The 14,341-nt window shown below is 51.7% G+C and overlaps 1 protein-coding gene across 1 annotated transcript; it reads right to left on the minus strand.

The window, feature by feature from the left end:
* Nucleotides 1-12,636: 12,636 nt before the first annotated feature.
* LOC141730631 (olfactory receptor 14A16-like) lies at nucleotides 12,637-13,569 on the minus strand. Its single transcript, XM_074549775.1, has one exon. The coding sequence runs from the start codon at nucleotides 13,567-13,569 to the stop codon at nucleotides 12,637-12,639; it is 933 nt and encodes a 310-aa protein (XP_074405876.1).
* Nucleotides 13,570-14,341: the final 772 nt, after the last annotated feature.

Below are 14,341 nucleotides of genomic sequence, written 5' to 3' on the forward strand. Positions count from 1 at the left end.
CTCCAGCAGGAACTGCCTTTCCTGTGCCATGAGCAGGGCAGGTCCCGCTGCAGGAAAAGCCCCAGGCAAGCCCCAGCACAGGGAAGGGCTCGGGCACAAGGGCAGAGTGCCGTGCTGGGAGCTGGGCCAGGGAGAGCCTGAGGCACCAAAGGCACCTTGGCAGCAGCAGCTGCTTGCAGGCCATGGCCAGAAGCCTCCCTTGGCAGCCCGGCCTGGTGGCCACCACTGCAGAGCTGCTGCCTCAGGGCTCATTCCCGGCTGGGCTCTGAAAAGCCACTTCTGCTCCAGGAGCCTGACTGGGAAGCCATTGGCCCCAGCACCTTGGGGACAAGATATTAATGACAAAACTCTTCATGCCAGCAGAGCCAAGGCAGGGGCAGAGGAAAGGGCAGAGCCAGGCCCAGGGGACAGGGCTGCCATGGTGATGGCTGTGAGGTCACTGCCCCTGCAGCAGCCTGGCTGCCCTCAGCAGACATTCTGGCCAGAAGCGTTGTGAGGGCACCCAGCACATCAGAGAACCCACACTACAGGAATTCTGTCTTTGTGGATGAGAGGGTTTCACTGGGTCAGGCTGCACAAATTTTCCTGATCTTGGACAATTCCTGGGATGGGGAATCCACTTCTCTGGAGAAACAGCTGCAGTTTTGTGCCACTCTTATAATGGTAAAATATTTCCTCCTTCTAACAAATGTAAATCCACCCTCATTCAATTTAGAGATACTGACCCTTTTTCTGTCACTGCAAGATTTAGGAGAAAATAACTTTGATCACTATTTTTCCATTTTCACAGACCTTGGAGGGGACCCAAAAATCTCCCAGGATGGGGTTTGGAGGCCTCATCACAAAACCAGCAGGGAGAGTCTGCAGGCTCTGGGCTCAGGGGTGTTGGCACTTTACCTGTTGTCCGCTGCTGGTGTCAAGGGCTTTATAAACAGCTCCAAACCCCCTGGAAAGACAAAAGCAGCAGAAAGAGCCCTTTAGCCCTTGGCACTGGAATCAAGCCTAGGCAGCAGATCTCCCCAGGCTGCCTCCATGCCTTCCTTAGAAAATGCCTGGCTGCGGCGTCTCTTCGGCCAACAGCACATCAGCCCGCGAGCCCTCTGCCGTGCGGGGCAGCCTGTCCAAGGGAACACTAAGATGCAGCATGAAGACCAAGAGCCGCTGGAAACCTCCAAGGCACATGCCCAGCCAGGTCATTTCCAAACCTAAGGGAAACTCTCCTCCTTGTGCGGGTGTGCATGCACGTGTGTGTCAAAAAAGTGAGAACAATTAGAATCAGAAGACTGTCCTTGAGAATCTGACATTTCTTGAATGGCAAGGTGCTCTTTCAGGCCAGAAAGCTACAGGGGCAGGGGGTTTCCCAGCTCCTGCTCCTCATTGCTGCAAGCAAGACAATGCCAGCATCAACTTGTCTTTGATCAGGCCTTCGGATTGCTCTGACCGAGCAGTCCAGGCAAACGACAGGAGGTCAAGCCAGAGCCTGACCATGTTTGGATCTTGCCTGACTTCACGCTTGATATTGCACCAGCCAAAGACCTGGCCCACACTTTTGAAAAAGGAGCCGACGCCACGCTTACCCTCGTCCCAGTTCTTCAAATGCCGTGTATTTGCTCATTGGCTGGCCCACACTCACAATGCTCCCTGAAAGACAGAAGCAGTGCAGGGCGCTCACTCGCACACAGAGACGCCGCTGCCCAGAGCCTCCCAAAGGCAGCCCCGCTGCCAGCAACTCTGGGCCCTTTCCGGTCCCTTGGCTTACAGCTGCTGAGACCAGCAAGTGGGAGGGCCATCTTCCCCACCTTTCATCAGGTGGCCTTCCCAAGAAGGCCTTGATTTCTTTCAAGTGCACCATCCCATGCCATAAGCCAAAATGAGGAGCCCTTAAGAAGGGGGCCCTAAGAGGTAACCAAGGGCCTTTGCAGCCTCTGCAGTCACACCCACCATCACTGGCAGGTCCGCTGCCAGGGGCACAAAGTGTCTGAGCCAGAGGAGGAGTAAGAACAGGAGCCCAAAACCAGCTGGGGCCAGAGAGCTCCCTGGGGCCTAGTCACTTGCTAGGTGCCAGCCTTCTGCTCAAGCAGAAACAATCTCTGCTTTTATCTTTGGCAGAGAAGGCAGCCCATGCAGAGCCAAGCCAGGCCCAGCCGCCCTTACAGGCAGCAGGAACTTCTTGAGCGCTGCCGTGCTGCCTCAAAGCACAACAACAGGTTCTGCAGAGAGGCCTAAATTCCTCTGAGACCGAGGGGCAGCTTCTGGCGCAGCCTACAGCCAGACACACACACAACACACTGCTCTGGCAGACAAGACATGCATCCGACTTACTCAGTGCCTTCAGGCCCTGCTCCTGCCTCATCTCAGGTTGCTGGGCTGCGCTGCTGCAGGCAGTGCCAGCAGCAGGGGGAGAGCTGGCTGCTGCAGGCCACGCTGCTCCAGCGGCACCAGGTTGAATTGCAGAGCCTGTGTTGAGCTGGGACAAGGAAGGATTGCCCGTCAGAAGGGTGGCTGGCACACATGCCCAGCGAAGCGCACGGCAAAAGCAAGGCCTTGGCAAGGTGCTGTCAGCCACCGCCAGGCCTCTCCAGCTGGGGCGTTTCCCGTGTGCCCTTCTCAAAGGCAACTCTGGGAAAAGCCCAAAGGCTGCTTGGATCCAGCTCCTCAAGGCCACCTCCATGCTTCATGTTGCAGCTTTTCTGCAAGACACTGGCAACAAGGTAGCCGTGGAGCTGCCAAGATCCAGAAAGAGATCAGAGCAGGGCCCCAGAGCCTCGATGCTTTCTTCCCCCTGTCTTTCCCTGGCCAATGAAATCAGCCCGGAGCTGGCATGCAATGGTCTGCTCAGAAGCCCGCAGCATGTCCCTTCTCTGATGTGTTTCATGGATTTCCCCTCTCCATGGCAGCCTTCAGGGAGCGGCCCTTGGGAGATGTCTTCCAGCCCTGCCCAGACCCACCCGCCCTTTACAATGTAGGGCTGCCAAGGATTCTCCGCTCCAAACTCTGCTCTGAGTGGCTGGAAGTGAAGCACAGCCTGAAGCTAATTAGTCCATGGAGAGGGCAGGTCCCTTCCAGGGGCCAGTGTCTTCCAGGTCCCCTGCAAGGCTGTCAACTGCATCTTTGGGCCGCTCCATCCGCTGACCACAGGCAGCCTGCACTGACAATGGGCACAAGGGGCTGACTCCTACACTGAGAATCATTGAATGCTGCCTCCTGTGTGATGCCAAGAGATATTCTCGGGCCCTCTCAGCATCCCAGCTTAAATGTCCAACTTCAGAACCCATTGGCCAGGGCTGCCTGGCTGTCCTGAAGCAGCACTACATCACAGCAGGCACAGAGCCACCAGCATCTTCAGCCACTAGCAACAAGGGCTGCTCCAAAACTGGAAGCCTGGCCCTGCACCAAAGGCAGTGCCAAGCTCAGCTGCCACTTACTGGCTCTGCACGTTCAGGCTGTGGAGGGACAGCAGCTGGAGGCTTGATGTTCCTTTGCTCCTCTTCAGCCTCTTCCTCAATGGCAGAGGCAGCCAGAGGAGCTGCTGACCCTGCTGTTGAGCCCTGCAGACAGACAGAAGTGAGAGAGATGGGCAAAAGCCAGTCCCTTAGGAGCTGCTTTCTGTTGAGTTGGGAAAGGACCTAGAAGAAGGGCAAATCATAGACTTTGATACAAATGGCACTCTGAGGTATGAAAACCCGAGGAAGTTGGCTGAATGAGGTGCTACTCCATCTTGCTGTGCATTTGAGCTTCCCTGCTGCCTAGAAGCAGCAAGACGGCTTGGAGCTGTCCCATTTGCCTTTTGTCTCTTGAAAGGCTCTTCCCTGGAAATCAGCAAACAGCCAGTGCTCCCTTTGCTGCTGCTGATGCCACTGGGCAGTTGGCCTTTCTTTCAGCCTCCCACGCTGGCACTCCACACTCGACTGCAACAGGCCAAGCTGGCAGAATTGCCGCACAATTCTCACACGCCTGCAACATCACAGCTTCTTTTGCCACTCACCAAAGGACAGGCTTACCTCCATCCGCGTGTCAGGTGACCTGCAGCAAGCAAGGCAAAAGGAACAAGAGGCCCTCAGAAAAGTGCCTGTGCTGGCCACTCGCACAGCACGAGGCAGTCCCAACAAAGAGCATTTCCCTTTCCCAGCATGCCTGCAGGAGCAACAGCTCTTTCCCACAGCAAGCAAGAGAAAAACAAGGACGCTATAGTAGGCTCTGTCTACATTTGGGCCTCTTTTGCCAAGAGAGAAATAGAAACAGGGTGGTGGAAATGCCCCTTGCTCTTCAACACTCTGAGCTTCTGTTGTGCCCAGCAGCTCAAGCAGCATTTTCCTCTTCTCGTTCCTGCATTTTAGATAGATATTCCTTTAAATGGCATGCCCTAATTCCCATCCCTTGGCTGAAGATGATAGCCCAGCAAAGCTTCCACAAAGGGCCCCTTCCCTGGGGCAGCTCCCTGCTGAAGCAGCCCAGGAACAGTTGCTGGGCTCAGCAGCAAACCCTCCCTGCACTGGACTTCGTGCTGCATGGCCAAGGGAATCACAGTCTTGGCACACCATCAAAGGGTCAAATCACACAGCCAAGGCCTCTAAGGGGCAGAATTTGGAGCGAAAGGTGCTTTCCTTCGCTCCTGGAGAGAACCACTGAGTTGCTAGAAGTACTTCTGAGGATCTCCCTGCAGAGTCTGCAATTTGCAGCTTCTCTTGCTTGAAGCAGCAAGTGGAGGAAATGACAGATTCCGCTGCCGCGCACTCTCTAGGGGAGGGAAGGCAACCGCTGCAGGTTGCATGGCAAATACTCTGCACCCGCCACCCTGTATACAGATGCCCCTTTTTTAGCTGATGCTGCTGTCAGGACATTGACCAAAGCATGTTCATGGCCATTTTGTTCGCAAATAAACTGCGCCACTGGTGTGGCATAAAGAGCAGAGTGAAGCAAAAGCCAGGTGATGCCAGCCCCATGAGAAACCTTTACTTACGAGTCAACTGGGTCAGGTAGTAGCCAGAATAGACAACAGAAAAGACCATGCAAACCACAGCACAGACCTGCCTGCTCATTTTGGCAGCGCTGTGCGGGTTTGCACACTGAATGCCACCCAAGGGAAAGCCCAGACTCCTCTGGGGGTGCAGGCCGTCTGCTGAGAACTCCTTGAGCACAAGGATCCTCCTGCAGGGAGCAAGCTCAAGAGCCGCTCTGGACAAGCAGGCCTTGCGCACACCGGGGCAACGCTGTGCTGCCAGCACTGTGACGTGGCACCGCTGCCTTGACCTTGCAATAGCAGCTGCTCTGTGGCTTTCTTGTGCCCAGCAAGCCAACCTTCTGTACAGCTGATGCCAAAGAAAAGCCTGGCAAGTTCTCCTCACTCATAAAGCAGCAGAACATGTCCTCCCAGTCCATAAGGCAGTGCTCAAGGCATCCCAGGGGAACTCAGAAAATGCGCCAAGCCAAGCGACATCCAAGGAATCCAAGCAAACATGCCCTTTGGTCCCAAAAGCTTTGCCTGAAAGCAAGTCTGCTTCTTCTAGGTGGCATCGTAGCTGGTTCTGAAAAGTCTCACTTCTTCAATGTCATTTAGGGGGAAAAAGAAGCAAAGCTAATAAATTTCCAGGAGTATTTTAGGCTGAAGTCACTTCTGGAGCACGCGGGTGCATGCTGGCTTTTGCTCTGACTCACTTTGGAGGCTGTCCTCCCTTTGTGTGATGGAGATGCTGGCTTAGGTCTTGACTCAAAGCTCCTCTGGTCCTGCTTGCTATTTCTCTGGCAACTGAAAATCTCAAAACATCCCAAAGAGACGTGAGCTGATTCTTGGGCTGCCACACTTTTGTACTGTTGGAGCTCTGGCAGTGGCGTGCAGCTCGCTGCTCTGCAATGACCTGCAGATGTCGAGCCCAAAGGAGGCCCCTTTGGAACAGTCCAAAGCTGCAGTGGGACAGATGTTTGCCCAAGCTCCATGCTCCCTGTAAGATTCCCTGCAGAAATTTGGATAGCTGCATCCCAGTACAAATGAGATGCGGTCACTCCCTTTGTCAAAATCTTGAGGCCAACCTAGGAGGCATCTTGAAATTGGAACCAAATCCTGGGTGGGAAGGGGAATAAAGTGCACGCAACTCCTCTGCAAATCAGCTCTGTTCACCCATGGAATCATGAGCCTTGGCTTAGCTTTCTTTTGTGGTGACTCAGCACAGACATGTCGTCTGATGTTCCACAGGACCGTGTCTAGAATGGGCCCATCAGACTTTGGATTTATAGGATGGATTGCACTTGCACCATGTGGAAGATCTGAAGAGCACATGTGAGTAGGAAATAGATTTACCTTAGCATCCCAGGACATGTCAGCTATTTTTTATTTTGAGGAGATTTTTCACAAGTAGTGGTGACTTGAAGACACCCCAGGATTTGATTGCCCATTCTGAGTCACAGTATTGCAGGTTGACTTTTTAACCCAACTCTTTCAAAACCAGGGATTACCCAAATGGATTTTCTCAAACTTCTACAAATTTACCTCTGCTTTGTGAGCAAAGTTCCCTTACAGCTTTTTAATCAACTCACAGATCTTCTCATTTCCCCTACTTTGGCTTTAAGTACTAAAGCACCTCTTTTTGAAATGCAGCTAAAATGCAACTGTTTCTGCTACTTTGTGTATCTTTTCTTGCATGAGATGGAAATAGTCAGTTGTGCTCTGCTTTATAGCATATTTCATAATTGTAGGACTGAAAACAGACCACAGGAACTTCTCCCAGCATTAGAAAGTATGTAGAATAGCATTATAAAGATGCTCTGGCAATATTTATTTTATGCTTTATATGTAACTTTATTGAATTTATACTTCAGAGTAAATGCTACCTTGCAGGATTTCAGATCTATTATAGGAATTGATTTCCAGCAGTCTAATTTTCCTGTAAGACTGGACAGGGAAACTAATAATTTAGGAAAATGTGTTTTCCACATACATGTGTAGTACCGTCATGTCTGGCTTATTCTTGAAATGGCTCCATCTCGTTGACTAAGCCCACAAGAAACTTAGTTTTTCTTGAAAAGAAAGTAATCTGGTCCATTAAATTACAAAATGGCATCTGAAACACCTCTCCAAGGTACTATGTACTTCTAGGACCAACAGCTCCACAGTAGATTCCTGCTGTGGATGCATCCCTCAGAATTAAAATCAAGCATCCTTGGGAATCTCGAGTTTGATTCAGAGATATCATGGTCAAAAGTCACACCTTGAAACACAGCTCCCATCAGTTTCAAAATAAAATAAAATTCTTCCATATATGTGCAATTCAGAGATGAGGAGGAAGGGAGGGAATGTACTGGAGGTTTCTGAGAGGAGGAAAAAATATTATAAAACTACTCATCCTTGTTCATTATTGCACCTGAGTGAACTCCTTGCTGTTCAATTATTAGAGTTAAATTACAAAATGATCAGTAACTCTATTAAAGTTTAAAGGTTTAACTTAAGAGTTATGTTCCCTCCTTCCCATATCACTGCTCTGGGGATGGGGCACATTGTCACTCATTTCTAATGGAGTAGAGGAATATATTATTCGAGTGGATTCTGTCCAAGAACACAATGTGAGCTATTCTAAAGTTGCAAGAACTGAGAAATTTGTCAGAACCCTATTTATCCATTGCTTTTTGATTCTTGGTCCATAAATTCCGTTGACAAGCCAGATTGTACCTGGGACTAAATTTTCAAATGCACTCATGTTTCAGTATGTCCAGCTCTCTCAGTTGCTGAGGGTTGGACATTTATACATTTACTCAAACCCCTGGTGCTGAAAGCAGCCTGACTCATTTCATGTCCTCCTGTCCTGGCTGATCTCCCCTCTTTCCCCTTCCACCCACTGGCTTTTGTCTCCCCCCAGCCCCCTGTGAAGAGCCTGGCTCTGTGTTCTCCATCCCCTCCTGGCTGGCACTGCCAGGCTGGGATGAGGAGCCCCTCAGCCTTCCCTGCTCCAGGCTGGACAAGCCCAGCTCCTTCAGCCTCTGCTCAAAGCCCAAGGGCTCCAGCCCCACCTTGGAGGCCCTTCCCAGACCCTGCTCCAGCTGCCAGACATCTTTCCTGCCCTGGGCAACCCAAACCAGGCCACAGTGACCTGAATAATCCCCGTCCTTGCTGTCCTGGTCACACAGCCCTGGCCCCTTGTCCCCTGTCAGGCTCTGGAGTGGATCCTGTGGAACATCCTTTGGTGGACGCTGTGGCTCCAGGTGGGCGGGGTATCCCAGGGGACAGGGACCCTGCTGGGCATGGACAGTTTTGGACTTGTTGGGAGAAATTGTGAGCGGGAGCTGGGGCAGAGTGACCAACCCAGTGATCTCACACAGCCCCTCTGTGCTGTTACAGCCTGCTTTGTGAGGTCACAGCCTTCTCTGTGATGTCACAGCCTGCCCTGTGATGTCACAGCCCATTCTCTAATGTAACACAGCTGGTCTCTGATGTCACACCTGAGTCTGTGATGTCAGTCTGCCCTGTGATGTCATAGCTGGCTCTGTGATGTCACAGAGGCTGTCTATGATGTCATAGCTGCTCAATGACCTCACATAACCCACTCTGTGATGTCACAGCCCACTCTGTGACCTCATGTTACCAGATGGTAAATTGTCTCCACCAGCTGAGCTGACACCTGGAGCTTGTTCTCCAAAACCCCAGGCCTATGGAAACCACACAATGCCCATTGTGTGAGAAGGGGAACTGGAAGTTCACCAGCCTCAGTGTCCTGCCAGCTCAGCCAGGTGTCACAGACATCTTTTCATTAAAATCCTTTCATTAAGATTTTTCCAGCTGAAGCTGAGAAGTTTCAGCAACAAATGTAAACAATGGTTATCTGCTGCTGTGGAATGCAACAGGTGGATCTGTGATTGGTCTCCTGTGGATGTTTGGATTTACTGACCAGTCACAGCAGAGCTGGCTCTCGCTCTCTCTCTGAGACACAGATCTTTGTTATTCATTCTTTCTTTTTCCATTCTTAGCTTAGCTAGCCTTCTGAGAACCTTTCTCTTCTATTTCTTTTCGTATAGTTATAATGTAGTATATATACCATAGAATAATAAATCAAGCCCTCTGATCATGGATCAACATTCTTGCCTTCTTGCCTCTCTCTTTGCCTGCAACCCTTGTGACACATGAATGGGGATACAAGCATCATAATGTCACCCCAGGACACAATGTCACAGCCAGGGCCACTGGAACATTGGGGTCCACAACCACCAGGGACCACCAGAGAGACCTCCAGGACAGAAGAATGCATGGGTAAAGGGGAGGGGAAATATGTTAATGATTTTGGGGAAACCATTATCATATTTATGTTTAGTCTGGGAAAATCAATGAATATATGTGCAAAATACAGAAAATTAACAAAAACTTTCCTGTCCTCACCATGCACGGCTTTGGGTGGAGCTGTCCCCCGTGCATCCATCTGAATAAAGAATGCTGCTTCTTAATGCTACATTGGGGTTAAAGAGTTTTCTGTTTTACCAAATTTTTGGTGACACTCCCACTGCCAAGGAAAGCTCTGTCTCCTGCTGTTCACAAACAGAGAAGGGCTGGTGGCTGATGTTGGGCTCGCAGGCTGCCTGCGACAGAGTGACCATGAAATAATCAAGTTTTCAATGTTCTGTGAAAGAAGGAGGGGCAGCAACAAAACTTCTGCACTGGGATTAGGAAGGGCAGACTTTGGCCTATTTAGGATGCTGATTGGGGAGTATCAAATCAGGTACTGATTTTTTTGAAGGGAAACAGCCCTTAAAAACAAAGGGGTCCAGGAAGGATGGGCACATTTCAAGAAAGTAATGTTAAGGGGGAAGGAGCAGCCTGTCCCAGTGTGGCAAAAGATAAGCTGGTGAAAAAAATTACTTGCCTGGCTGCCCACGGAGCTTTTGTGGGAAGTCAAGGGAAAAAAGATGGAGCATCACCTTTAGACAGAAGGTCAGGACACTTAGGAAGTGTTTAAGGACGTTATTAGGTCATGCTGAAAGAAAAGTTGAGATGTGAAAGCTGTATTAGAGATTAACCAGGACACTTCCATGAAAAATAATAGAAAATATTTCTATAAATAAATTAATAGCAAACAATTGGATAAGGAGAAACTCTACTCTTTATTGGATGCACTGCAGAATATAGAAACTAAAGATAAGGAAAAGGCTGAACTACTTAACACCTTATTTGCCTCACTTTTCAATATTAGGACAGGCTGTCCTCAGGACAAATGTTCTCCTGAGCTGGTAGGTGGGCACAGGGAGCAGAACAGCCCCCCTGTAATCCAGGAGGAAGCAGTTGGTGACCTGATGAGCCACTCAGATGCTCACAGGTGTATGGGATCAGATGGGATCCATCCCAGGGGGATGAGGGAGCTGTGGATGAGCTCCCCAAGCTGCTCTCCAACATTTACCATCAGTCCTGCCTCAGCAGGGAGGTCCCAGAGGACTGGAGGTGCCAGTGTGAGCCCATCCCCAAGCAGGGCTGGAAGGAGGAGCTGGGGAACTCCAGGCCTGTCAGCCTGACCTGGGTGCCTGGCAAGGTTATGGAACAGATCACCCTGAGTGCCATCACAGGGCACCCACAAGATGGCTGAGGGATCAGAGCCAGCCAGCGTGGATTAGGGGTGGCAGGTCCTGCCTGACCAACCTGGTCTCCTTTTATGACCAGGTGACCCACCTGTGGATGCAGGAAAGGCTGTGGATGTTGTGTGCGTGGACTCCAGCAAAGCCTTTGACTCTGTCTCTGACAATGGACATTCCAGCATTCCCTGGAAAAGCTGCAGCCTATGGCTTGGGCAGGTTCTCTCCTCGCTGGGAGATTTAAGAGCTGGCTGGAGGCTGAGCCCAGAGAGTGGTGGGGATGGTGCTGCACCCAGCTGGTGTCCAGGCACTGGTGGTGTCCCCCAGGGATCTGTGCTGGACCCAGTCCTGTTTAATATCTTCACTGATGATCTGGCTGAGGGGATCAAGTCCACCATTCACAAATTGCAGATGGGACCAAGCTGGGTGTGAGTGTGGATCTGCTGGAGGGCAGGACAAGAAGACACAATCTTAAGCAGCACCAGGGACGGTTCAGGCTGGACAATAGGAAGAAGTTCTTCACAGAAAGGGTGAGTGAGAATTGGAATGGGCTGGCCAGGGGGAGGTGGCAGGGTCACTGTCCCTCTCCAGTGGCACTTAGCACCATGGTCTGGGTGACAAGGCAGTACTAGGGCATTGGTTGGGCTTGATGATTGCAAAGGTCTTTTCCAGCCTATTTGATTCTGTCACTCTGTGATGATTGGGACACTCTGGGGCCATTGTGACACTGCAGGGCCTCGTGGAACTAAGAGGACCATGGTGACACCGTGCAGCCCCATAGAACCAGGGGTCCACTGCTGTGCTCTGGGGCCAAATGGAACCAGGCAGTGCACCGTGACACTCTGGGTCCTTGTGGAACCACTGAAGCCATTGTGACACTGCAGGGCCTTGTGTAACCAAGGGGTTTCACCATTTTGACACTAGGAAACCAAGGAGACCATTGGGAGACTCCGGGGCCCAGTGGAACCAAGGGGCTGTTCTGACACTGCGGGGCCTCATGAAACCGATGGGACATTGTGACACTGCAGGATCCTGTGTAACCAAGGGGCCACTGTGACACGAGGGGGCCTCAGGGGATCTGGAAGAATGTTGTGACACTGAGGAGACTTGTGGAAACAAGGAGTCCATTGTGACACTGAGGGGACTTGTGGATCTACAGAGACCATGGTGACAGTGTGGGACCTCATGTACGCATGGGGCCATTGTGACACTCTGGGGCCTCATGGAACCAAGGGGCCTCTGTGAAACTGCAGCACCAACAAGAACATGTGAAGCCCCATGGAACCAAGGAGTCCATTGTCACATTTTGGGGTCCCACACAACCAAGGAGACCATTGTTGCTCTGCATGGTCTCGTGGACCCAAGGAGAACAGTGTGACAGTGCAGGGCCTTGTGTAACCAAGAGGCCATTGTGACACTGAGGGGCCCCCTGGAACCTAGGACATCTTTGCAGATGACACCAAGCTGGATGTGAGTGTTGATCTGTGGGAGCATAGAAAGGCTTTGCAGAGAGACCTGGACAGGCTGGATTGAGGGGCTGAATCCAGCAATTTCATGTTTAAAAAATCCAAGTACCAGGCTCTGCAATTTGGCCCCAGTGCTACAGGCTGGGGATGGAGTGGCTGAACAGCAGCCAGGCAGAAAGGGACCTGCAGGGACTGATGGACAGCAGGCTGGACATGAGCCAGCAGTGTGCCCAGGTGGCCAAGAAGGCCGATGGCTCCTGGCCTGGATCAGGAATGGTGTGGCCAGCAGAAGCAGGGCTGATGTGCCAGCACTGATCTGCCCCCAGCTCTGCACACAGACATTGCTGCTGCAGCTCCAGAGAAGGCAACAAAAGGGCATCTCTGCAGAAAACTTTGCTGGGACATCCTTTACTTCCTTTAAATACACCAAGAGTGCAGTCCCCCATTGACACAGTCTGTGGCCACAGGGAAGGTAGAGAGAAACAAAATGAGAAATGGCACAAGCAATGATGCTTCTTTGTGGACAGAATGAAAAAACTAAAACAAAGGAAAGAAATCTCCAAAATGAAACCAACAAGAAGTATCAAAAACTAGTTTTATTACAAGTGATTTGCAGAAATTGTGCAGCAGTTTAATGTTCCTGAAAGCATCCAGTGATCAGTCTCCTCACAGCAGCCTTGAGTTCCTGGTTCCTCAGGCTGTAGATGAGTGGGTTCAGGGCTGGAGGCACCACTGAGTACAGCAATGAGAGTGCCAGATCCAGGGATGGGGAGGTCATGGAGGGGGGCTTCAGGTGAGCAAATGTGCCAGTGCTGAGAAACAGGGAGACCACAGCCAGGTGAGGGAGGCAGGTGGAAAAGGCTTTGTGCTGTCCCTGCTCAGAGGGGATCCTCAGCACGGCCCTGAAGATCTGCACATAGGAGAAAACAATGAACACAAAACAACTAAATAGCAAGCAGGCACTAACTGCCATTAGCCCCAGTTCCCTGAGTGAGGAATTTGAGCAGGAGAGCTTGAGGATCTGGGGGATTTCACAGAAGAACTGGCCTAGGGCATTGCCATGGCACAGGGGCAAGGAAAATGTATTGGCTGTGTGCAGCAGCGAATAGAGAAAGCCACTGGCCCAGGCAGCTGCTGCCATGTGGACACAAGCTCTGCTGCCCAGGAGGGTCCCATAGTGCAGGGGTTTGCAGATGGACACGTAGCGGTCGTAGCACATGATGGTCAGGAGATAAAACTCTGCTGAGATGAAGAACATAAAGAAAAAGAGCTGTGCAGCACATCCTGTGTAGGAGATGTTCCTGGTGTCCCAGAGGGAATTGTGCATGGCTTTGGGGACAGTGGTGCAGATGGAGCCCAGGTCGCTGAGGGCCAGGTTGAGCAGGAAGAAGAACATGGGCGTGTGCAGGTGGTGGCCGCAGGCTACGGTGCTGATGATGAGGCCGTTGCCCAGCAGGGCAGCCAGGGAGATGCCCAGCAAGAGGCAGAAGTGCAGGAGCTGCAGCTGCCGTGTGTCTGCCAATGCCAGCAGGAGGAAGTGCCCGATGGAGCTGCTGTTGGACATTTGAGCTGTCTTGGCATGGGGACCTGTAAGAAAAGTAATCATGGAATACTTGGGTTTGGAGAGGACTTTAAATATCCCAGCACAGCTTGGGGGCACTTTCTCCCCACTACCTGCCCAGGGCTCTGCTGCCTGGAGCTGTCCCTGCCAGCAGCTGCTTCCCTGTGCCCAGGGTTGGGCCCTGCCAGTGCTGCCAGAGCCCAGCCCAGCTCTGGGGGCTCAGCTCTGCCCTGCAGACACTCCCAGCTCAGGCACTGACCAGGGGCTGCTCTGGCTCTGCAGGCTCTGATAGGAATGTCGGGACAACCCTGAGGAGGCTGGAAAAGCGACACTGATGCTGCCTCAAAGGGGCCCTGTGCTGATTTCTGTCACAGCCTGCTTTATTCAGATCTTAGACAAAATGTTTTTATTATTCCATTCTGAACTGAGAGATGAAAATCCATCCAGGCAACCCAGAGCAGTGGATTAAAAAAGCAGGATATCCCCTTTTATGCCGCCCCTGCCTTGCTGTGCTCCCTGTATAATGTACTTGGAAATGTGCTGCAGTTAAATGCCATGCTAAGAGCAGTCCTGAACAATGCAGCATGCTCCCCACACAAAGAGAACACTTCCAAGCCCTACCCGCTGTCTCCTCCCACCCACATCTTGTCCCCCAGTGCTGGGAGCAGCTGCCAGGGCTGGCTGAGAGCTGTCCCTGGCAGGCAGTAGAGTCCCTGCCCCAGCACAGCGCCCTGGGCTGCAGGACCCTGCTCTGCAGGACAGCCCTGGGCTCCCC

Source organism: Zonotrichia albicollis, chromosome 11, assembly GCF_047830755.1.
Source record: "Zonotrichia albicollis isolate bZonAlb1 chromosome 11, bZonAlb1.hap1, whole genome shotgun sequence".
In the NCBI taxonomy this organism is placed as follows: domain Eukaryota; kingdom Metazoa; phylum Chordata; class Aves; order Passeriformes; family Passerellidae; genus Zonotrichia; species Zonotrichia albicollis.